Genomic DNA, 22,492 nt, shown 5'->3' with positions numbered 1-22,492 from the left:
GTGCAGGTGAGCTCAGGTGAGCTGGGGACCAGAGGACGCGGCAGCGCGGGTGGGACGCGGTCAGCGGGAGGAGGGAGCAGAGGCCGCCGGCAGGCCCCACGTAGGCTGTCCTGCGCGTCCCGCACGGCGCAAGCGTGGGTCCCAGGGTCAGAGACGGCGGGTGGCCGGGCTGCCCCCCGGGGGCGAGGGCACACAGACTGTCCCTTCTGGGGGTGGGAGGGCACCGTGCAGGGGCACAAGAACCCGGACGGTCGGACGGGCCCCTCCCCGAGCTGCCGTGTCTCCTGCGGCTCACGGGTAGCTGAGCTGTAAAGTGTGTAAAGCACTCACACGCCCGCGGCAGGTGACCAGCGTCTTACGTGGTCAGAAGCGAGCCACTGTCAGCAACAGCGCATCGAGGGGGCTCACGTTCACCTCTAAGGGCCGGGGACCGACTGAGGCTCCCGGGGGAGGCCGAGGACCTCGAGTTCGTGCTAAAGGGGCGTGCACTTTCCCACCACCTCCCGCGGCACTAACAGGAAACAGCCTTGGAAGGGCTAGTTTGCATCGTTGGATTTATGTTTACTGAGGACAGGGCTCCTGAAGATGCTACTGAAGGTCACCGAGTTCTTCTGGATTCCGGTGACTACTTAGCATCCTGACGGGTGGCGTGCGTGCAGCTCTCTGAGGCCCGTGCGGGGCAGCTCTGCAGGGCGCCACCTGGAACCTGATGCAGGCAAACGAATCCCCTCGATCCTTCACCTGGGTGGGTGCAGGGGTGCTGGGGGCGCAGCTGTGGCTTTCTGCTCGCCTCCGGGAACCCTCTGAGAAACCAGCCGCCCGCACACTCGGTCTGTGAGGTTTCAGTTCCAGAGGCAGGCCTGCGGTCACCCAGGCATCACATTCCCCGGCCTGCAGTGGTCGGCCTGGACAAGGTTTTGTGGCCCAGCCAGAGCCCATGAGGTGCCACAAGAGCTTTACAGGGGCCGTGCTGCCGTGGGAGGGGCAGCCTGCCTGAGAACAGGGCCATCTCGAAGGAAGAGGGGCTGGGAGATGGAAGGAGTTTAGAAACCAGGTCCTGCTGGCATCCCTGGAGACCCTGAACCAAGCCCTACCTGCAGCCTGATCTGCCTTGGACTTTTCTGCCACGTGACGTGATGACCTCAGTCTCCCCGAGTGCTAGGGTAGCGCGGGCAACAGCTCTCACTTGCTGAGACCCTCCGATGTGCCAGCCACTCTCCTGGGAGCTTCGGGTCATTACCTCATCTACTCCTCCCAGCGCTCCGTCAGGAGCATGACCGTCCCTGCGTCAGAGTGGAGCAGACACGGCTCAGGAGGTTAAATGCCGGGCCAATGATTAAACAGCTACAAGGCAGTTTAACAGGTGTGATGTTTCTGTCCGCCAGATCCCAGAGACAACCTTTTGGGTCAAGTAGGCTTTGACAGGAACCAAAGTAGAGACCCTTGGCGTGTTGAGAATACGGAGCTTGCAAAGAAACCTGGCGGTGGGAGTCTTTAGCTCTCAGGGGGCAGGAGCCGAGGAGTCTCCAGCGGGGGGTGATGGAAGTCTACCCAGAGGGGCTTCCCTGTGCTGAGCCCACATGCCGCCTGGTCAATAAAACAGACGATCTTCTGGCCGTTTCTGAGCATCACGCTTTCCCGCGTGGACCGTATCATACTGTCCCGCCTGCAGGACAGGCCCACCACGTGTCTGCTGTTCCTGGGCTCACAAGATCCCCTTTCCAATCCTCTCCTCCTCCCCTGACCTCGGATCCTCTCGTGGCTTTGGTCCTTCTCTGGAAGCCTGGAGATGCCTGTGATTCTTCCTCTTCTTGAGCGAATTCAAGATTTTCTGGGCATCTTGCAAAGTGCTTGGATTTGGGTCAACACATGGAGGAGGACAGGCTTGTGGACAAAGTGGTTCAACTGTAGGATCCCAGAGACAGAGTCCTGAAGCCAGAACCCCACACCTGCTGTGCAGCCCCAGGAAGCTGTGAGCACCCTGGGAAGAGCCACTCAGGGTGGAGGGACTGCAGCGGCAGTGGGTCCCTCGGACCCCGCCCCCCCCGTTCGGTCTCCTGGGGTCCCAGGAGCCGGTGCTTTAACATGACGCACGTGTGTCCTGCTCTGTGGCCTCAGACGTCACAGCTGTTCCCGGGATATGACCGGGTGCAGGAGGGACGGGGCTCTTGTTTATCGTGGGCCATACATCTAGGTCAGCGCTGGCCCCACACCCAGCTCAGATGACCGCTCACCACCAGACCCAGAGGCTCCTGCCACATTCTGGAAATCAGTGGCTGTGTTCCGTGCCTTCCAGTTTTCTTCCTTCAGCGATGCCCCCGCCCCCCCTGCCCTGTGCAGAGCTGTCCCACCCTAACTGGTTTCCTCTGAAAGGGCGTGTCATCCTAGAATGCCTCTGGATGACGGCACTGTGGCTTTAAGCAGTCGAGTGACTTGCTTGAGGTCAGGTGTCCTGAAGGGGCAGCGCAGGCGGCGGAATCTGGGTCTGCCCTGAGCCGTAGTGGGCAGGCAGTGTGCGCACGATGCTCTGCAGTTTGCAAAAAGCATGTGGCACAGTTATCTGTAACCCTTACAACACGATCACCCGGGCTGTCGTTGCCTCTGTGGACTGAGGAAATGGAAGCTCAGAGGGCACGCAGGCCAGAGGTGATATGGTCTCCCAAGCAAATCCTCTAAATCAAGTCCTGGGCTTTGTTTAAAAACTGAACCTTGCTAGAGATTGACCCCACTAGGAATATCCAACTGCAATCCACACTTAAAACGGAGGGGTAACACGCCGGCAGCTTCCTGAAATCCTACGTTGTATCTGAACTCCCTCAGGCCATGGCTCACGGGACAGTAAAACTTGCCACCCGTCGGATGCACCGTGACTCACTGGGATGGCAGGACGTCAGCCTGGGGCACCAAGACAGGGGCACCAAGAGCACAGCAGACAAGAGGGAACAAGACTCAGAGCATTTTACAGCTGAAGACTCAAAACGTTTCCCGTCAGCGCTCCAAGCTGTGGGGCTGAAGGCTGGGAGGCCCCTGGAAGAGTGTGCAGATGCCTAATAAGGTGAAAGCGTCGGAAATCCTGTTTTACACTCGGATTCCTAACTCTCTCCCTCACACGGCCCATCTTGTTTCCTTACTTCCCCCGCTCCTGTGAGCATTCTCAGCATCAGGGACTAGAATAGTGATATCATGGGGACTCACGACACGGCAGGTCCCTGGGCTTTACCAAGATCGTCCTCTAGCTTCGTCACAGAACAAACAGGCAGGTGCTGTTGGCCTCTGTCACAGCAGTGGACAGGAGGCCGAGGGAGGCTGGTGGCCTCCCGAAGTCCCCATAACGAGCCACCGTCAGGTGGGTCTGAGCAAAGCTTTTAACGTGTGACCCACATGGTCTCCTTTGCGAACAGGTGCCAATTTCCAAGGCATCTAATTCACAGGATGTTGTTGTGGGGACTTCTGTCCTTGAGGGGAGACCTGATTGTCTCCATGTCTGGCTGCACGGTGCTCACTAGCACATGGATGCCACGTCCATGTGGGGCCTTCTCCTCCCTGGGAAACCTGTCCCACAACCTCCTGCTGCAGCCTCGGATCCTCTGTCCTCCCCATCAAGGTCAGCCTCTCCCTTCCCCCAAATGATTCACAACCGCCCTTCTCCTCTGGACAGTCCTGTAGGGACTTAACTCCTGCAGAGGTGAGGTGGGTGGAGAAGTCCTGGGAACCTCCCCCAGGCAGAGCCTGTTTGGGTCAGTGGCATCAGGATCTGGGCACAACCAGCTGGCTGGGTCAGGACAGGTGAGATGGCAATGCACCTGTCCACTGCTCTACTGGTTTAGCCCCAGGAAAGCCTGCGAGGGTGTCTTTCAGTGACAAGGACTGTCCAGGAAAGCTGCCACACAGATGGGCTTGGAAAGATGCAGATGTGTAGTTCTATAGGTTTTTAATTACCTGTCTGCAAGAGAGAGGTGAGGGTGGGTGACCACCCGGACCACGCGGGACTGTCCCTGAGCAGCGCACCACAAAGCCCCTGCTGGGTGCAGAGTCTGCTTACACTCGGTCACCATTAATGACCTCGTCTTCACTTAGTCCATTTGTCTCAGAGCAGAGATGATGGTGGTGGGGACATGCGTGCCTCCCCACGTCCAGTGCACACCTTCATCCTGCCCTCTGCCCCGGGGCTGGCCTCCCTGGATGAAACTGTGGGCTCCCAGAGCCTCTGGCTGCTGGTGAGTTCGGCCAATGGGAGCCCTGGGGAGCACAGGAAGGGAGGAGGAGGGTGTGGTGAGAGTATTTCTTCCTGGGCTTGGCTTGAGCTGTGCCCCTTGACCCCGGGCACTGCTCCCTCGAGGTGGCATCTGGGCATGACCCACTTACGCCCAGTTATTGAGTCCTGACACCAGCTCCACCTCCTAAATCAGGGCCTCTCCTGCCAGGGATCTGGTGCTACTTCCTTACCAGGTCATAGAAGGCTTCCAACACACAGTGTGTATGGCCAAGAGTGTTCAAGACTTGGCTAACTGCAGTCTATCCCTCATCAGCTGTTCACCCTTAGCTAACTCCAAGGGTAACATCCTGCATGGAGAAGCTCGGATAATCATTTATCCCATTTAAAACGGGGCCCAGATTCTTGGCTAGAAAAAGTCATCATCATAAAAATGCCACTTCCTCCTAAGTCAGTCTGTAAACTTAATGCAATCCCAATAAAAATAGTAAGAGGATTTTTTAAATTTGGAACTTAGCTGATGTAAAGTTTATAAGGAAAAATTAAATGTCAAGCATAGACAGAAGAGAGTCTGGGAAGGGAGTCTACCTTTATCAGGTATTAAAACAGGCATAAAGCCACAATAATTAAAACCATACAGAACTTGTGCGTGAGAATACAGATCCATGGAGTAGAACAGAAAGTTCAGAATCATTCCAAACATAGGAATTTAGTGAAGATACACTATTCACATGTGGAATTGGAACAATGGAGTGGCCTTCTAGAAAAAAAATCAAGTTCTAGTTCATCTTGTCATAGGGATAAATTCTAAATGGAATAATGTTCATATTTTAGCATTTAACATTATAAAGTATATATTCTAATATGTTATTTACATAATCCTACATAAATATGGTAAGTCTAGCCATTTGTTTTATTTGTATTTTGATTGCCTATGTATTTATGCCATATATCTTAATTGTATCTTAGTATGTTAACATCATGATAACATTATAAATATAATGTTTTTATAAATTCATAGACATTCTGGAAGAGACGATGGGAGAATTCCAATATAATCTGAGTGGAGACAGGCTATGGAAGTGTAACCTGGAAGCCATAAGCCTTTTAAATGATAAACTTAACTACATTATAGTATAAAAAAAAAGTCTACATGGTAAAAAAAAATCATAATTAACAAAATCAAACTAAAAAAAATAACAAGGAAAAATACTCAGATCCCAGACATTATATATAAACTTTTCTAGTAAATAAAGAAATGAGAGCTCCATAGAAAAATGGACAAAGATATAAGCAGTTCATGGAAAAGGGAAAAACTAATGTCTCAAACATATTAGGAGCTCCTGGCCGGCTCAGTCGGAGGAGCATGCGGCTCTTGGTCTCAGGGTTGTGAGTTCGAGCTCCAAGTTGAGGGTAGAGAGCACTTAAAAAAAATTTTTTTTTAGGGTGCCTGGGTAGCTCAGTCATTAAGCATCTACCTTCAGCTCAGGTCATGATCTCAGGGTCCTGGGATCGAGCCCTGCATTGGGTTCTCTGCTCCTCCAGGAGCCTGCTTCTCCCTCTCCCACTCCCCCTGCTTGTGCTCCTGCTCTCGCTATGTCTCTCTCTGTCAAATAAATAAATAAATCTTAAAAAAAAAAAAAAAAAAAAGAGTCGCAGGTGCTACCGACTGAGCCAGCCAGGCGCCTCCAGCTTTAGCATTTTTTTAGATCAAGCTTTCATTGCCCCTAGATTTAAAAATTAGCACAAAGGGCACTAAAAACCGCGGACTCCTGCCCCGTCTTAGTCTCCCTCCCCGAGGCACCCATGCTCACTTCAGTTAGCCGATTCTTCTGAGATTCATCTCTGTATAAAACGAGCGTTCTAGGGGCACCTGGGTGGCTCAGTCGTTAAGCGTCTGCCTTCAGCTCAGGTCATGATCCCAGGGTCCTGGGATCGAGCCCCGCATCAGGCTCCCTGCTCCGCGGGAAGCCTGCTTCTCCCTCTCCCACTCCCCCTGCTTGTGTTCCTGCTCTCGCTCTCTCTGTCAAATAAATAAATAAAATCTTAAAACAAAACAAAACAAAACGAGCATGCTGAACTGTTGGGTTTTGGTTTATTGATTCTGGGCCTTATCTGAGGATTTCCTGTGATGATGGGTGAAGGTTCCATGTTTCCACGGGAAATGCAAAGCTAAGCAGGTCAAGAGTGGAGGCTTCCCAACAATGATCTGTGGTGGCTTCGGGGGGAGAGGGCACGAGGTACATATTTTCCACATACTTGACCCTGGAACCTTCTGGCATGCTTAGGGAGGGTGCACCTACTGCTGGCCTGTACAGAACCAGATCTTCCCTGGGGGGTGGGTGAGGCTCTTCCCTGGCCATCCCCCATCGGACCTAAATGCAGGGACCTCCTGTGGCAGCTGAGGTCCTTCTGACAGCATCTGTGGCTCTTTCTCTCCCTAGATTTCGATACCCTCTTCTTTCTGGATTGTCTTTTCTTTAGAACCCATGGTTTTTCTTCACAAGACATGGTTTCATTGTATGCACTGGGGGAGGGGTCAGGCCCCACTGAGAGGAGGCATAGTAAATTCTAGCACCTTCTGTCTACTTTGCCTGAAGCTCTGACTCCCCTGGGACTCCCCTGTCCAGCACCCCAGACACAGGCAGGGACAAGGGTCAGAGCTGGGTCACCACAGGTCCTTGAACACCCGGGCTGCTGGCCATGCCCATCATTAAAGGAGCAGACAAGGTTCTGCCCAGGGCTTCCTGAACCACCCACTGAAGGTCTGACTACAGGCTCCAGACTGGCTGTTCCCACATCCGGGCTCCCCCCTCCTCCCCCCACCCCCCGCTGAACTCCTGCCCCTACTAGTCTGTTCTTGAAGACACTCAACTGATACAGGCCTGAGAGGCTGGGGGTGGGGTGGGGGGTGATTTTCTGCCCTGCTTCCTATCCTAAAAGCCCACCTGGGTATCCCAAGAGCCATATGCTCAGTCAAGCATGAGCTGCCTACGCGAGCTTGCAACCCCCTTTCTCCAAAGACCCCACACTGCATCTCGACTTAATTCCCAGAGCAGAACACAGAGTCCTCACCCCACTCTGAGACCAGACCTCGAATGGGAACTCCGGAGAGCTTCTGAGAGGCTGAACCAGGGTGGGGGACAGCTAGGAAGCCAGCATTATAGAAAACGGCCAGGGGAGGGCGTCCAGGGCCAAGACAGACTTGCCTTATCTTGCACTTAGGTCAGCACAGAGATCCCTCCCCTCCCCAGTGGGGACCTAGGGATCCCTGCAGGAGATGTGCCCACTCAAGGCTGCGTGCGTGCCTGTTCCCTCCAAGAACTGCCCTCCCTGGGCCCACAGCCTGCCTGGAAGCCCTGCTCTCTCCCTCCCTCACGCCTGGACACACCTGTGCTGACTCCATCCTCTCTGGTTCCTGTCAGGTTCTGGGCTCCTGGCTGTCCTCTCTGTCCCCTTGGGCTGGGTTCAGCCTTCCAGCCAGGCCCCTAGGGATCGCCCTTCCTGTGCACCCTCCTCCCTGGGGCCACGTTGTCCCAGGCGCCCTCTCTGCCAACATGGAGCTAGGAGCAGGTGCACAACCCGGGGAGCGCCAGTCTCGCGGCTGAGAGCCTTGGGTGCCTAGCGAGTACACAGAACAGACGGGTGCCCAAGGGTCCAGTAGGGCTGGGGTTGATGTGTTCACTCACCAAGGCAGGCTCCCAGGGGTGGGGCTGGTCATTCCCCAGCTGCTAGGCCGGCCTTCAGTGAGCCCCAGACCACAAGGGGAAGGCCTCCTGCACAGACCTGGGAGGCCCGACCAGAGGCGGGTGGGAAGGAGCACAGGATGTGTGCTAAGACCTGGGTTTGGATCCTGATCCTGCTGGTGACGGGTGCACCTGGATACATTTCTGAACCTCTCTGACCTCACATTTTCTTAGCTATGGTAGTCAGAAGGTTGTTAGGATCCGATGCAAAAGGAAAACTAGGGGTCCCCGGATGGGCTTTAGAGATGTGGAACCCCACACATTCTGTGCAAGTTCTGCATGAATGTGAACATGTGTTTTTCTAGGGAAGTAGTCAGGGGAGAAAGCTGGGACCCAGGACAGCAAAGTCTCAGGCTGTGGTGTGTGGTCCCAGAAAGGATGAGAGCAGACAATGGGGGCATGTGAGGAGGGGGAGCCACATAGGAAAGGATGGGGGGCCGAGGGTCCCTCACAGGACACAAGGCAAGAGGGCCCTTTAAGGGCACAAGCGCCCTGCATCCTCCCCCTGCAGGTGGACCACCTTCTCCCTGCGTGTCTTGCTGTGGGTTTTTGCACGGAATTTTATCTATGAACTTTGTGTCTAAGGCAGAGAGATCTCATGTATTAATTTATTCACTGAACGACTACTGAGTGACCTTCTCTCTGCCCACCCCCCCGGGCACCTGCTGGGATCACTAGGCCCCCTGTGCTCATGGGCCCCAGGGAATCCCCTCCAAGTCCAGACCTGCCTCTCCCTTCTGACTTGCTTGGGAAAAGGAGGACTGGGTTGCAATTTGGGGTCATTAGGCACAGATGCCTTACCCTCTGGACTACCCTGACAAAGGTTTAAGTGTCTCTGACTGGGCTCACCCCCTCCTGGCTCCGGCCTGAGCACAAGGGGCGCACACAGCCTTCCCCACACAGCCCTCCGGGAGGCCTGATGAATGACTCCTTGAAGGCCCAGAGCCCTCTTCTGAAAACGTGAATTCATACAGAGCCATGTCAGTAAATTTCCAGGGCCGTGCTCCCCGGCCTCTCTGTGCATCCTAAGTCAGCTCTGTGTAGGGGCCGAGGTCACCCAGGGCCCACTGCCGGGAGCGGGACAGGGCTGGTTTCCTAATATTTGCGGCCGCGGGAGCGGGGGGGCTTCTAAGCGGGGAGCACAATGATATTCGTTGCGTGCTTCCGCCTGCCATCAGGGGCTTCCCTCCACAAACAGGAAAGTGAGGCAAAGAATCCAGGAGACGCTGGGCTTCCGTCCCCCCCCAGGAGAGTGTGGCTGCCCGTGGTGGGTCCCAGAACGGAAGATCCGTGAGGGCAGGGCCCGTGTCACCGCCGAGCACGTGTCCCTGACTTGCCGCACACACAGCGTGTACATGCTTCAAATACACACGCTGAGAAAGTGCAGACAATGCATCGCCCAAGGCCGGCCCTGCCGCTTCCTGGAAGCCTTCTGAGCTTCGGCATCCCCACTGTTGCTTCTCTCAGGGCCTGACGAGCCCCTGCGCCCGTGAGAGCCTCTGAGCACCCCCTCCTTGCGCGGGCCCTGGCGGACACGGACACGAATCTTCTTCCCCCTGTCTGCTCTCTACTGCCTTGTTTGCTCCCTCTCCCCTCCATGCCTGGTGTGCGGGCTCCGGACAAGAGTGGCTCTTGCTCTCCGGCGCTTGGGCCAGTGTGAGGACAGGCAGGGGACCACGATCACAGGTGCTGGTGAGCCCTCAGCTTCAAGTCTGAACAGGGTGGGGAGCTGCAGGATGGGTGAGTAAGGGGAATGGGATAGGAGGGTGGGGGGGCCGCAGGAGGGGTGGATAGGAGGGTGGGGGGCTACAAGTGGGGCAGGGGCTGCAGGAGGGGTGGGTAAGGGGGTGGGTTAGGAGGGCAGGGGGCTAGGGGAGATGGGCTTGAACCGGTCCTGAGGAGCAGGTGGAGGGGAGGAGCCCTTGCAGGGCTAGGGAAGGGCGGGTGGGGACACCTGAGCAGTGTAGGGATGGCCCAGTCCCAGAGGAGCAGGGAGCAGGCACAGGTGAGGCAGGGCTCCGAGTGAGGGGAAGGTGAGGTAGAAGAGATTAGACTAGACTCCGCCAGTTTAGGGAGGGTGCTCAGCCTCTCCCCTTCTGCACCAGACCCTCTAGACCCAATAAAATGCTTATACTTTCCAGAAGAGGCCATTTCCCACAGGAAAGTGCTAACTCTGCCTGGACACCTGCCCTCCACCTCATTCCTTGGTCACCCTCGGGGACTCAGTCCCAGCCCTTGGGGGGCAGGCCCCTCTTAACCTCTTGCTCTCCCCCTACCATGTCCCCAGACTGCACCGGTGGGCCCAGCCAGCTGAGTGCCCCACTACCCTGCATACTGGGGGATCCCAGAGAACCCAGCCACCCAACCACGACGGGCTAGTATCCGAGCCTCCTTGGGTCACCACTGGTGAAGGACAAGGCCATCATTCCAAGGGGAGGAAGCATGGCATCTTCCAGAAATGGCAGCCACAGTATTTCTGGGGTCACATGCTCTTCTAGAACCTGGGCCGGCCTCTGAGTGTCTCAGTGGATAGGGTTCGGCAGAAGGGGTGCCGCGTGACCCCTGAAGCTAGGTCATAAAAGGTGAGGCAGCTTCCTGGGGTCTCTCCCTGGACAAGTGCCCAGAAGCTCAGCTCACTTGAGGCCTCCATGGAAGAGGCCACATGAGAGGCACAGGGACCCCGGGGCCCCTGCTGACCCGGCCTCCAGCCCAGGCTCCAAACAGGTGGGTGAGGGGCTTTCAGGTGACCCCAGCCCAGTGGCTGAAAGTGCGGGAGGGGCCCTGAGTCACGGGGCTGACCCCAGCCATCCTTCAAACCCATGTAAGTGAACAGGAAAATCCTGTTATTTCGAGCCACTGATTTTGGGGGTGGGTTACAACGCTAGATACAGGTGTAGCGAGACAGGGACCTTCCTGGAATCCGCTCTCCTGAGATCTGGCCAGGAAGATGCACCTGCTGACTGTGACGGCCTGCCCCGTTGAGGGGGGGGGGCACCAGCAGGAGGACGGCCAGCACGGAGGTGACGGTGTGGGGATGGCGCACAAGGCACCCAGTCACTCTGCCGTCGCCGGGGCACCCCAGGGCCTGAGATGCAGTCCACACGCCTGCCCCGGAAGGGGAGCACCTTCCAAGAAGCAGGGGCAGCCCGTCTTCTGCTGCAGAAACTCCCCGGGGTGGGGGAAAGCTGGAGCCCCTCCCACAAGTTCAAACATCCCAGCAATGCACCCCAACTTTACAGGCTGGTTCCTCCCAATTGTGTGGGGGGGTATGGAGCCTTGTCAACTTGCCCATCATTTACCACCGTGGCTCCCTCCTCCAGGCTTCCTCCAGGCTCCCACCACCCTCCCCACCCTCTCCTCTGCACACCCCGGTGTTGGTGTTCAGTGATTTTCCACCAGAGGCTGGTTTTGGCCACATCTGACCCCTCCTGACACACTGGTGTTTAATGGTCTCCAGCACAGGGGACAGGCCTAGGCAGCTTATGGAGGGAGACCACTGGACCGGCTTTGGAAGGAAGGGGACAGAATCTCCGAGGGGCCAACCGGGGCCACCCCTGGGAGCTGCTGGGGAGGGGCTTCTCCAGAAGATGCTCACACCCTGCCGGGGGCCCAGTTCTGTGGGGTGGTGGCTGATGAGTCCCTTGGGGCTTCCCTCCCATCACCCTTTCATGCCCCACAGCAGCCCAGAAAAGGGCACCCCCAAACCAGAATGCCCCCACACCCAATCACTGCTCATTTACATCCGAGGCTATGGGCGACGGGCCCCACCCCGCCCTGGTTAACACAAGCCTCCTTCCAGGAGCCAGCGGATGATCCAGACCATGTGTCCCTGCCCCTCCCTTCCCCTGCCCGAGTGGGGGCCCTACAAGGAAGGAGGGAGCTGAGGACGTGAGCCCTGACTCTGAACTTGCCTGGACCACTGGATGCTGGGAAGGGAGTCCCTGCCCGGCAGCTGGGCCCTGGCTGGCCGGGGACCAGCAGGAAGCCACCTGGTGCTGGTTTCAGCTGCATTCCCCAGCTCCAGGGACTGGGGCTCAGTCAAACCCACGCCCTTTCTCCCCCGACCCCCGCCGCCTTCATCCATCCCACAGGAGGAGCCCCCAACCTCCTGAGTCCCTGGGGGCATCCGCAGTGTTGAACTGTGGACAAAAATCTCCCCATGGAGGGGGGGCGCGAGGTGCAGGAGAGAAAACCCCAGTACAAAGTAGCCCCACAAGAATGAGTTCTGCACTCTGATCCAAACCGCCAGACAGACCGAGAAACCGAGTCGTGCAGCTCCCCACCCGACGGGAAAGGGAGGACACAAGCGTCACCTTCGCTCCCACGCGCAGGCGGTAGGCGGGAGCTCGGGCTGAAGGCACACTGCAGGCAGAGCGTGGGCCCCGCCGGTGGGGCTCAGGGGACTGCACGGGGCCCCTTGAGCTCTTCTCCGAACACCACCTCCTGTCGCTCTCTACAACTTCGGGGGCTGCCGACCGCGAGGTCCAGAGCCCGGCCCGGCAGGTACCGGCGGCCGGCACCGCGCATGCGCGCACGCCCCAGGCGCACCTGACCCGCTCGCGGGAACAGCGCTGCCCACGCGCGGCACTCACGCCCCTCCCACGCGCCCGGCCGCCCGGAGCTGCACAGGTGCGTTCAGTTTCAGCCTCACCCCTGCGGCAGGTGCTCCCCTTACGCCCAGTTCGCCGATGAGGCAACGGAGGCTTGAGGAGGACGCCCATCCGCCCAAAGCGAAGAGCCATGCGCCGCAGAGCCACGGCCACGCTCGGCCTGACGGACCCCCACGTCCCCCATCTGGACCCTGCTGCTTACAGGTGTTCACGGATGCATGTGCCCAGCCTGGCTCGGGCGGAGACACACAGGCCTGTGAGGACCATCCCAGCCCGGAGAGTAAGGGGCAGGAGGCTCGACCCCAGGGCGCCCCGGGCCGCTGCGCCGCCCCCCGCAGTGGCCACAACGCACACGTGGCTCGTGCTACCGTCCTGGAGTGCAGACACAGGCCACTTCCGTCCTGGTTAACGCACACCTGCCGGCCAGGCCGCCCCCCGCCGTGTGGACCCCCCTCCTCCTGGGGCTCCATCACCCGTACTGCTGCTGGCCAGCGCCTCGCCAGCTGCGGCTCACGCCGTTGGGGGGTGATCTGAGCAGGGCTCCCCAGACCTTGGAGCTGGGACGTGAGCTGAGCCCCTTGCGGGGTGGGGGTGGGGGTGCAAGAAGCTGGGGGGGGGGTTTCCTGCCAGCAGAAGGTAGCATATTTTTGGAGTCACAGAATGTCAGAAGTAGTGGGATCTTAGGAAAATCTGATCCAACTCTCATCTCAGGGGCAGACATGGGAGGCCAGAGGGATGTGGCTGCCGACCATCCCTTTTCGCTTGTCAGGGAGCCCCTGACAAGCGAAAAGCCACAGTGTGATCAGAGGCCAATGGGGAGCAGGGGGAGCCCTGTAAACTCCTCCTGGGCACCCCCGGGGGCTTCAGATGTAAATGTATGCAACAGTGGGGGGGGGGGGTTCTTTTGGGGGAGAATTCCCGCTGCCCCTGCTCTCTGGGGTCCGGAGGTCAGGAAGCCTGCTGTGTGCTGACCAAGGCTGGGGCAGCCAGGGCAGGGCAGGGGCCTGGGGAAAACAGCAGGGTTAGCGCTCCAGCTGTCCCAGCTTCTGGGACTGTCCTAGGGCAGCAGGAAGGGATCTGGGAGCATGGCTGCAGCCTTCAGGGAACAAAGCTGGGGGGAGTATTTATAACTGGAAGGGAGGCTGGGAGGAAATGAGCGGCCACACATCTGCTCCAGGAGCTGGAGATGCCCTGGGGGGGGGGCAGTGAGGATGGGGCTGGCCGCGAAGCGACTGTTGCAAAGAGAAGAGAATGTATTTACTTTCTCTACCAAACTAGCGGACACTTAATTTTCCATCCTTTTTTTAAAACTACACACACTATTTTTTTAAAGGCACCTGCACATTCCAAAATAGAGGGGCCTCCTAAAAGAACCCTAAAACGCAAGGAGCATCGGAACTGCCACAGCCCAGAGGAACCCACGCAGACACAACAGCCAAACATAACGTGGTCCCTGAGTGGGACGCTGGAGCAGAGCCAGGACACTAGGAACAGCTGAGGAAATCTCAATGATGCCGTATCAGTGCTGGGTCCTGAGCCATAATAAGAGCTCAGCGAGATGGGGAATCTAGGTGTGGGGTAGGTGGGGTTCTCTGTACTGTCCTCTCAGTTCTTCCGTAAATCTAAGACTGTGCCACAAAATAAAGTCTATTAACATTTCAAAAGGCACCTACCATAAAAATGACTTTTTAAAAAAATTATAATGTAAATCATCTAAAATTATTTACAGGGGCGCCTAGGTGGCTCAGTCGGTTAAGTGTCCCTGATTCTTGGTTTTGGCTCAGGTCATGATATCAGGGTCGTGAGACTGAGTCCCGTGTGGGGCTCCACACTCAGTGCGGAGTCTGCTTGGGATTCTCTCTCTACCTCTGCCCCTCCCCCTTGCTCGTGCATATGCTCTCTCTCTCTCTCCAATAAATAAGTATCTTTAAAAAATAAATAAAGATTATTTACAACACTTATTAGTAGTTAAGTTCTGGGTGAGTCAGGTTGGATGCGGATTTTCAACTGTGCGGGGCATCAGCGCCCCTAACCCCCGTGTGACTCCAGGGTCAACTGTAGTGTCGTTATTCCCATTTATAGAAGAGGAAACTGAGTCTCAGCTTGGGTAACCTGCCCCAGGACCCCCAGGCTGATCTGGTGGAGGGAGCAGGTGCTTCTCCAGCGGGCCGGGCTGTGGGGACATACCTGTAGCCAACACCGCCTAGTAGGTGCTCTGGGGACCCAGGTGCCTCTTGGGCGTGGAGGCAGGGTGACTGCCCCAGGGGCCTGGAGAATATCCTCCAGGTGACAATGACACAGGCTGTGCCTTTCAAGAGCTCTGACAGCTGCTGGTGGCCTCGAGCCATCCCCGGGGGGCCTGGGGCAGTGTTGGAGGGTGAGACCAGCCTGGGGAGAGCAGAGAGAGCTAGGGGGGCTGTGGGGACTCTGGGGGCACTGGAGAAAGCTCAGCAGAGGCACAGTGAAAACCTACAGTGGGAGGAGCTCAGCTTCCGGACTTTCCCGGCCTCTGGGGGCGGTTCCAGCCCGTAAGAGCAGGTCACCAGCCGTGAGTCCAGATTCTACTTAGCTGCTCACTGTAGGGGCAGTTCTGCAAACACAGCGTGAACGACTTCGCTGGGCCTTTGGGCTGTGCCTCCTGGGAGAGGGGGGTGGTTTGTGGACGGCCCACTGCTGGGCCCACTGGCACCCAGAAATGCACAAGTCTATGGACGGCACCGCCTGGGGTCCCTGGTGAGCCAAGTGGGTCTCCGGGCAGAAAGTGCATTTTGCTCTGAGAACATCCCCTCCCGGTCCCCTTGACATAGTCACGGCGTCAGGGCAGCTCTGAGGAGTGCAGAAGACTTACAATCGGACCCGCTTCTCTCCTTCGGCGCATTTCAGCTCTGTGGCCTTGGCTGTACCCCCAGCCACATCCCTGGGCTGTCTTCTGGGCTGCGTGGTGGGGGGGTTCACGGCAGACTTGGGGTGACTGCCTGCAGCTGGGCACACAGAAATGCGCGTGGTGGCCGGGCTGTCACTGCTGCAGACGGTCTGGCCACGCTCCACGTTGGGAGCATGTGGCCCACGCTCCGTGGCAGGTGGGAGGAACTACTTTAGAACAGCCGAATGCCTCACCTGCGTGAGGACTTGCCCACAGTCCAGGAGCTGAGCCCCGGCTGCCACTCTGCTCGTGTGGCCAGCTGCCGCGGCCACGGTCCCCTGTTCCAGATGCTTCTGAGCCTGCTCGGGCTTGGCCACAGTCACCACCCTGTGCCCAGAGACCAGAGGCGGGTGAGAGTCCAGACAACCACACTCCACAGGCGGTCCTCCAACCAGGAGCCTCCGAAAGGAAAGGCCAAGAGAGCAAATGGCCTTAGAAATTACAGACCAATGACTGAGGAATTCTAAAAGGGCTATCACACTTGATCTTGTTTCTATTTGACCCAGGGCAGATCTCAGGAATTGTACCCCTGGAATGTAAGGTCCACTTGTCTCCTCTCCGAAAGGCCTGGTGCTATGTAAAGAACACTCAAATCCTGCATTTGCTACTTGCAATTTGGCCCTTGAAATGTCATAACGCTCTATTAAAGTAAATGTTGGGGCCACGTGTGGAGTCCAGCCCCGGTGTGACCGATCCCCCAAGCCCCCAGAGCTGGCCAAGGCCTCTGTCAGCTAACTCCCATTGCCCAAGGACCCCTGGCTTCTATTGTTTGTGGGGGAGAGGGAAGGAAATGGGGGCGGGGGGTGTTCCCTGCAGGTAAGAATGTGCTCCAGCATCTCAGGCATCCGCACACAGAGGCTGGGCTCAGGCCAGCTGGGCATGTTCTCCGAGAGGCATTTCCTGTGCGGCTCCCAGACTCACACAGCTGCCCTGACGTCCCTCAGGGACCGAGACTCTCCAGCCCCCTTCTATAAGTGTGGCCCGGGGCCTGAGGACACAGGCCCTGGAGTCACACGGTCCGTGCTTGTATCCCAGACCCTCACTTCCGCCGTTACTCCCGGGACCTCAGTGTCCTCATCGATAAGAATAATCACAGCACCGCGGGGATTCTGCATCATGGCTTAGTGTCTGGTGCAGTTCACTCAAGAAACAGAAGCTGCCATTACTCTGAGTATCAGAACCCGGGCAAAGTGGGCCAGGAAAGGCGGTACGATTCCAGTTTATCGATTTTGTTGCAGGTGGACTAGTCTGGGGAGCAAGCGGAAGCTGATCTCAGGAAACAAGCTTCTGGTTTATCGGAGTGACCACAGGCTCCTGTTCCTTACGAGAGGGTTCTACGAGCATCTCAAGTCATGGTCCTAGGCCCACGTTAAGCCTTCACGGAAGCCTTGGGAGAGTTCATACCGAAGCCGGAGACTCGGCAGGTCCAGGCTCAGCAGGCATTGCGTCCGTCCAGAGAAAACAGGGGCTCGGCCTCAGGCCCTCACAGTTCGGCTCCCCCCTCCCCGTGCGTTTAAACGAACATTACAACCACCTTTGCAACAAGAAGCGCTGCTTCCCATTGTTGTGATACCATGGTGAGCCCATCTTGCAAACACTGAGAACACCCTGGTGCTCTGACTTCCGCTCAGCAGCGAGCTCAGGTTTCCCTCTTCCCTCACACTGAGTCACCACCCCTGGGCCCCGAGCCCCCGAGAATGGAGGTATCAGGGCTGTGACTGGCCTGGGGGAGTCCTCCCACCTGGCCCTCAGCCCAGCGTCCGACTGCGTCCGCCGCTAGCCATTCTGCCCCCCGGGGGGTCCGAGCGCAATGAGCAGTTGGAATCCAGAAGCCCCTGCACCCTCCAGTGGGCGCGTCTGTGTAGCCTCAACAACCAGCCCAGAGCAGGGGACCCAGTAGGCCTCATGTGTGCCTTGGGATGGGCACCTCAGGGGAGAAGAAATCCCAGGAAGCTTCTGGAAATGGAAGCCAGCAGGCTGCCTGGGAAGGGAGGAGAGGCACAGCCTTGCAGACAAGACCCCACAGCCCGCTTCAGGTGCCGTCACTTACCCAGGGCTCCTTGGCAGATGTCCGTGCGGGTGGCCCCTCCAATAATAAACTGCGGGTCATTGCAGATCTCCTGGGAACGAGACCCACAGAGCGCTGTCAAGCCACCAAGCACATGCTTTTGGGGTTAGGACACCTCCGTTCCCAGCGGGTGCACCAGACGCCTTCTCCGCCCCCCCACCGCCAGGGAAAGTTTTGCAGTTAGAGCCAGACTACCATGGGCAACTTCTCGTACCCCTGCCCCATGGAACCCCAGCGCCCCGCACTGCCTACAGCCTACTTCATGTCTCTACTTCCTCTCCATCAGCTGTGGGGTCCCTTCATACTCTGGGGCCGCCCCACCAGCCCCGCCAGCCCCTCTCCTCCATTCCTGCACGTCAGCTGTTTTGTCTTCGTGGGATTCCTTTCCCACCTTGTTCTCTCCTGTTTCACCTCCTACCATATTTCAAGCCTCCTTGCCGCCTCCTCCATGAAGCCCTCCTTCACAGTCCAGCCCTCGCTCATGTCTGGGATTCTGAGCCCCCGAGCACTTGTACTCTGCAGTCTGGTATTTAGCTGTGCCCCGTCCAGTGGTGCTGGGGGGTGTGTGCAGGGGAACGGATCTAGCCTTCTGAAGCTGCCCAGCGCGCGGGATACCGGCAGCATCTGTGTCTCAGGAAGCAGCTGCAGAGGGGTGCTGTGCGTGGTGCTTTATGTCATGGGGCCCTCTCCGGGACTCAGATGGGTACCGTCTCCATCTTACGGGGAGGAAACAGGCCACGGAGATAAAACAGTGTAAAACAATGTGTCCAAAGATAGCGGCTCTAAGTTACAGACAGCACTGGCATTTGCACTCACTGGCGGATAACAATAGCTTTGTATTCTTTCTGCTGCAGGCTGCCTCTAACCGATTAGTAACAAAACTCTAAGGGTGTTACAACCTCACTGACTAGTAACAAAACTCATGATTTTCCCCCCGCCCCCCACAGCCCCATGGAGGCCAATCGGGAAAAATTCTGGCCCCTCCCGCCACCCTCTCTGTTTCCTGATTCTGAAGCGCTCCACCCCAAAACCGCAGAGGAAGCCAGAGGAAGCCAGGCATAAATCTGGGCTTTCATCGGCTTGGGCGACCTCGGTGCGCCGGCGCTCCACCCCACACCCCTCGGTGTGTCCCTCCCGGTCAAGCAGAAGCCTTTTCTGGGTGGGGCCTGGGTCCGGCCCCCTGTCCCCTGTCCCTGCGCATCACTCTACAGCAGAGTGCATTCCTTTCACGCCTCGCCACTGTCCCCTCCCTGCTCAGGTCAGGCTGCTTGGGGGGATGACGGGACAGCCGAACCCGCCAGGCAAGCACTCATGCAGCTCATCGATGGACACACTGGGCTTGGTGCCGAGAGCCCAAGAATCACACCGCGTTCCTCTGTGTGCCAGGCTCTTCCACCAGCAGGATTTTCCACTGTTTCAGAAAATTTCCCACACCTCGGGCAGCCTCTCCAAAGAAGGCAAAGCCCAGGGTGGCCCCTGGAGGTGCCTCAGGAAAGTGAGCCTCGCGCACGGCATGTAGGCACTGGATTAAACCCGGATGCGACCCCGGGAACGGGGTCGAGGGCTTGGGCTCTGGGTCCGGACAAGCGGGGTCTGAACCCTGGCCCTGCCACTCCAACGGGTTCTAAGACCCGGGCAAGGTCCTCCACCTCTGTTGGCCTTGGTTTCCTCATCTATGGAATGGGGACGATGTGACAAGTGTACCCCCCACAGGGTGTTCAGTGATACCAAGTGTCCTTGGTAAGCACTCCACAGAAGTCAGCTATTGTTATTGCCACTGAAGAACAAGGGGATGATAGTCCCTGAATCTGGAGGCCACCAGAGGTCTGTGCTCTCGGGGCACAGGGGGACTCAGGCAGCCTGCCCCTGCTCCAACCTCCCCAGCACTGCAGCTGGTCTCAGCAGCGAGGTCAGGAAACCCCTCCCTGGGGAGGAGCACACCCTCCCGCTCAGGGCCTGCCTGGCCTGCCTGCTCCCTGCTCTCCCTTCCTTGGGACCCCGTGTCACCAACTCCTGCTGTCTGCCTGTCTCTCACCCCTTCCTCCCTGGTGACTCAACACATGACACATCCCACAGCCTCTCAAATCCCACGGCCCGCCCTACCCACCACTCCCCTGTCCCTTTTCAGACACCCTCTCAAAGGAGCTGATGACGCTCTTCCTGCTTTGGGTCCCTCACTTGTGGCACCTACAGCACCCAGCCGACTGGCTCTGCACCACCTTCCCACTGCAGCTGCTCTTCCAAAGTCCCCAGTGACTCGCTGGTGTCCAGATCCAGGGCACATTTTGTTTCCCTCGCCTGACCCCAACCACAGCAGTGTTCGAGAAGGCAGGACGGAGGCAGAGAGTAGCTGTCCAACCCACAGGCCGGACAGAGTCCCGGCTCCACCCCGGACACCTGTGTGAGCAAATATTTAACTTCTGCAAGCCTCTAGTTCTTCAACTGCTGAATGGGAACATAACAGCCTCCCCCCCCACCCCAACTTGTGCAGCTCGCAGCCTGTCTCATCCTGAGCTGGCGGGGTCCTGAGATGGCTCCAGATCTCTCGCCCATCTGGAAGCTCTACCGGCAGTTCTACCTCCTGGATGACCTGCCTCCCCTCACCAGCCCCTAAAGTCTAAGGAGGCAGAAACTAGACATACTGTGCTTGGCACATAGTAGGTGTTCAGCAAATGCTAATTTAATAGTGAATGAAAGAACAAGTGAAGGAGTGTGCAAATTCACTCTGTAAACTGTGAGCGAGGCGTTATGCTAGTGTCAGGTGAATACATTCTCTTTTATTTGTCACTTTCACAACTATAACTTCACTTGAGGCTCATTACAACCCTGCCTTCATTCATTCCCTGACTCCATGAAGAATCACTGTCCCTCTGTTCACGGGTGTATCCCAAGCATTGAAGACAGTGCCTGGAGTGTTAACAGGCGCTCAGGACTGCTGGATGAGGTGGCACTGATCTCTGGGGACACACTGGTGACCAATACACAGGGGGTCCCTGCAGTTCTGAGAGAAGGACAGATAATACGTAATTATACCTATAAACTGCGAAAACACTTGAGGAAAGTTAGCAGGGCTCTGTGAGGAACAATAAAAGATAAAGAATAATAAATAAAGAGGAAAATACTTAGGCAACATCTTTCCTTTTAGATGAAGAAATGGAAGCAGAGAGGCTAGAGGTCCAGGCAGCGTCACCCACCAGGTGAGCAAGAAATGAACTCAAGTGTTGGGGACCCCGCCTAGGGCATTTCTACTGCGCTTGCTGCTTATAGGCTGGGTTTAGGGTAACAGGTGACCTGGGAGGTCCAGAGGAGTGGGCGCAGGGCGGCAACTTTACTCTCAGGTCAGGAATCTAGAGCCTGGGCTCCCAGGAAGCCTTGTTCAGATTTGGCAGGGGAATCCCACGCAGTGTCCCATGGCAGGTGGGGCCTGCAGGGGTCCATGGCGAACCGGATGGACAACTGGAGGAGGGGGCAAGCTGTCCCAAGCCCTGCCAGGGCAAAGGGCGTGGGCAGGACAAGGGAGCTTAGAGGGCCCCCCGAGATTCCCCAGAGAGCATTCTGGGCCAGTGCAATGAGGAGGAGCATCTGGCTCTGTGCTGCATCACTCCCGTCCTTCGTTAATCATCAGGGTAAATGTTATGCAGAGGTCTCGCCAGCTCCCATTTGGAAAAATAAACACGAAACTCTGATTGGATAAATCTTAACCGCGACTGCATGAGACAATCCTTACTCACAAAAGGACCAGGCTGCGGGTTTCCCTCTTCCCTGAAGCAGACACAAGCTGAGTTAGAGCCTGACGTTTCCTGGTCAGATACTGCCTCCCACCCTCCTTTCCCCGCAGACCTTCCTTCCACCATTTCCCCGCGGGAGTCCAAGCAAAGTTTCTCCCAGGCCTCCTATGTCGCCCCGACATCTTGTGGAGTCCGAAGGCGGCTCCCCTGGCCGGCCTGGTAACTGCACCGGAGGGCAGGGCGCGCCTGACTGGCGGAGGAAGCGTCGGGGTGGAGAGAGGCCAGGCCCACGCTGCGGACGCGCCTGCACCGAATAACGGGGAGGGGCGCGCGCGGTGCGCTCCTGGCGCGCTCCCGGCGGCGGGCGCAGGCCCTCCCAGACCCCGCTGCGCTAGGCCGGCCGGCAGCCTGGGCCCCGCACCCTCCGCACTCTCCGCACTCCACCCACCCCGGGCCCCGGGCCCCGCGCCCCCCGCCCCGCACACCCCCGCCGCCCCCCGCGGCCCCGACCCCGCACACTCCACCCACCCTGGGCCCAGGGCCCCCCGCCGCCCCCGCGACCCCCGGCCCCGCGCCGTACCGTGGGCCGCTTCCACTCGATGCCCTGCGTCTTGCTGGAGTAGGGTCCCAGCTCCTTGAAGCCCAGGGAGGAAGGGATGGCCGGGAAGGAGGGGTCCTGGAAGAGCGTCCCGGCCTCCAGGCACTCGTCCCGCAGCGCCTCGTAGTCCTGGTTGAGGTACTTAATGGACTTCTCGTGCGAGCCCAGCCCCTCGGCCGTCTCTCGGTCCTTCACCAGCTTGGCCGCGATGCCGGCCATGGCGCGGGGTCTCGGCAGGGGCGCGGCGAGCAGGCACCGGCGTCGGAAGGAGCGCGGCCTGGTTGGGCGCGCTGCAGCTGGACTGCGGTCGGCGGCGCTGCGGGCGGTGCCTCCCCCAGCAGGAGGCGCCCCCTCCCGGCGGGGTGTGGCCTCGGCGCCCGGCGGGGGGTGTGGCCTCGGCGCCCGGAGGGCTGTGGCCTCGGCGCCCGGAGGGCTGTGGCTTCCCGGCGGGGTGTGGCCTCGGCGCCGGGGGTCGGGGGATGCCACCTGCGGCCCACACAGGCCGCCAACGCTCCGCCCCCAGGGCTGGAAGGCGGGTCCGGGACTAAATCAGCGGCCATCACCGGGGCCCAGACTTTGTGTCCAACAGCGCGCAGACGGCCTCTC

At 58.1% G+C, this 22,492-nt stretch overlaps 1 protein-coding gene across 1 annotated transcript in view; it reads right to left on the bottom strand.

Moving 5' to 3' along the window:
- Nucleotides 1–22,235, bottom strand: part of CAPN2 (calpain 2) — a 40,210-nt gene extending 17,975 nt beyond the window's left edge. Inside the window, exons 1-2 of the mRNA XM_036118911.2 lie at nt 21,869–22,235; nt 17,543–17,612 (exon numbers count right to left, since the gene is read on the bottom strand). Coding sequence (XP_035974804.1) covers nt 17,543–17,612; nt 21,869–22,105 — 307 coding nt within the window. The 5' untranslated portion in view covers nt 22,106–22,235. The remainder of the gene's footprint in view (nt 1–17,542; nt 17,613–21,868) is intronic.
- Between the last annotated feature and the right edge of the window lie 257 nt (nt 22,236–22,492).

Source organism: Halichoerus grypus, chromosome 7 (assembly GCF_964656455.1).
Source record: "Halichoerus grypus chromosome 7, mHalGry1.hap1.1, whole genome shotgun sequence".
Lineage (NCBI taxonomy): Eukaryota > Metazoa > Chordata > Mammalia > Carnivora > Phocidae > Halichoerus > Halichoerus grypus.
This window is presented reverse-complemented; position numbering and strand designations above follow the sequence as displayed.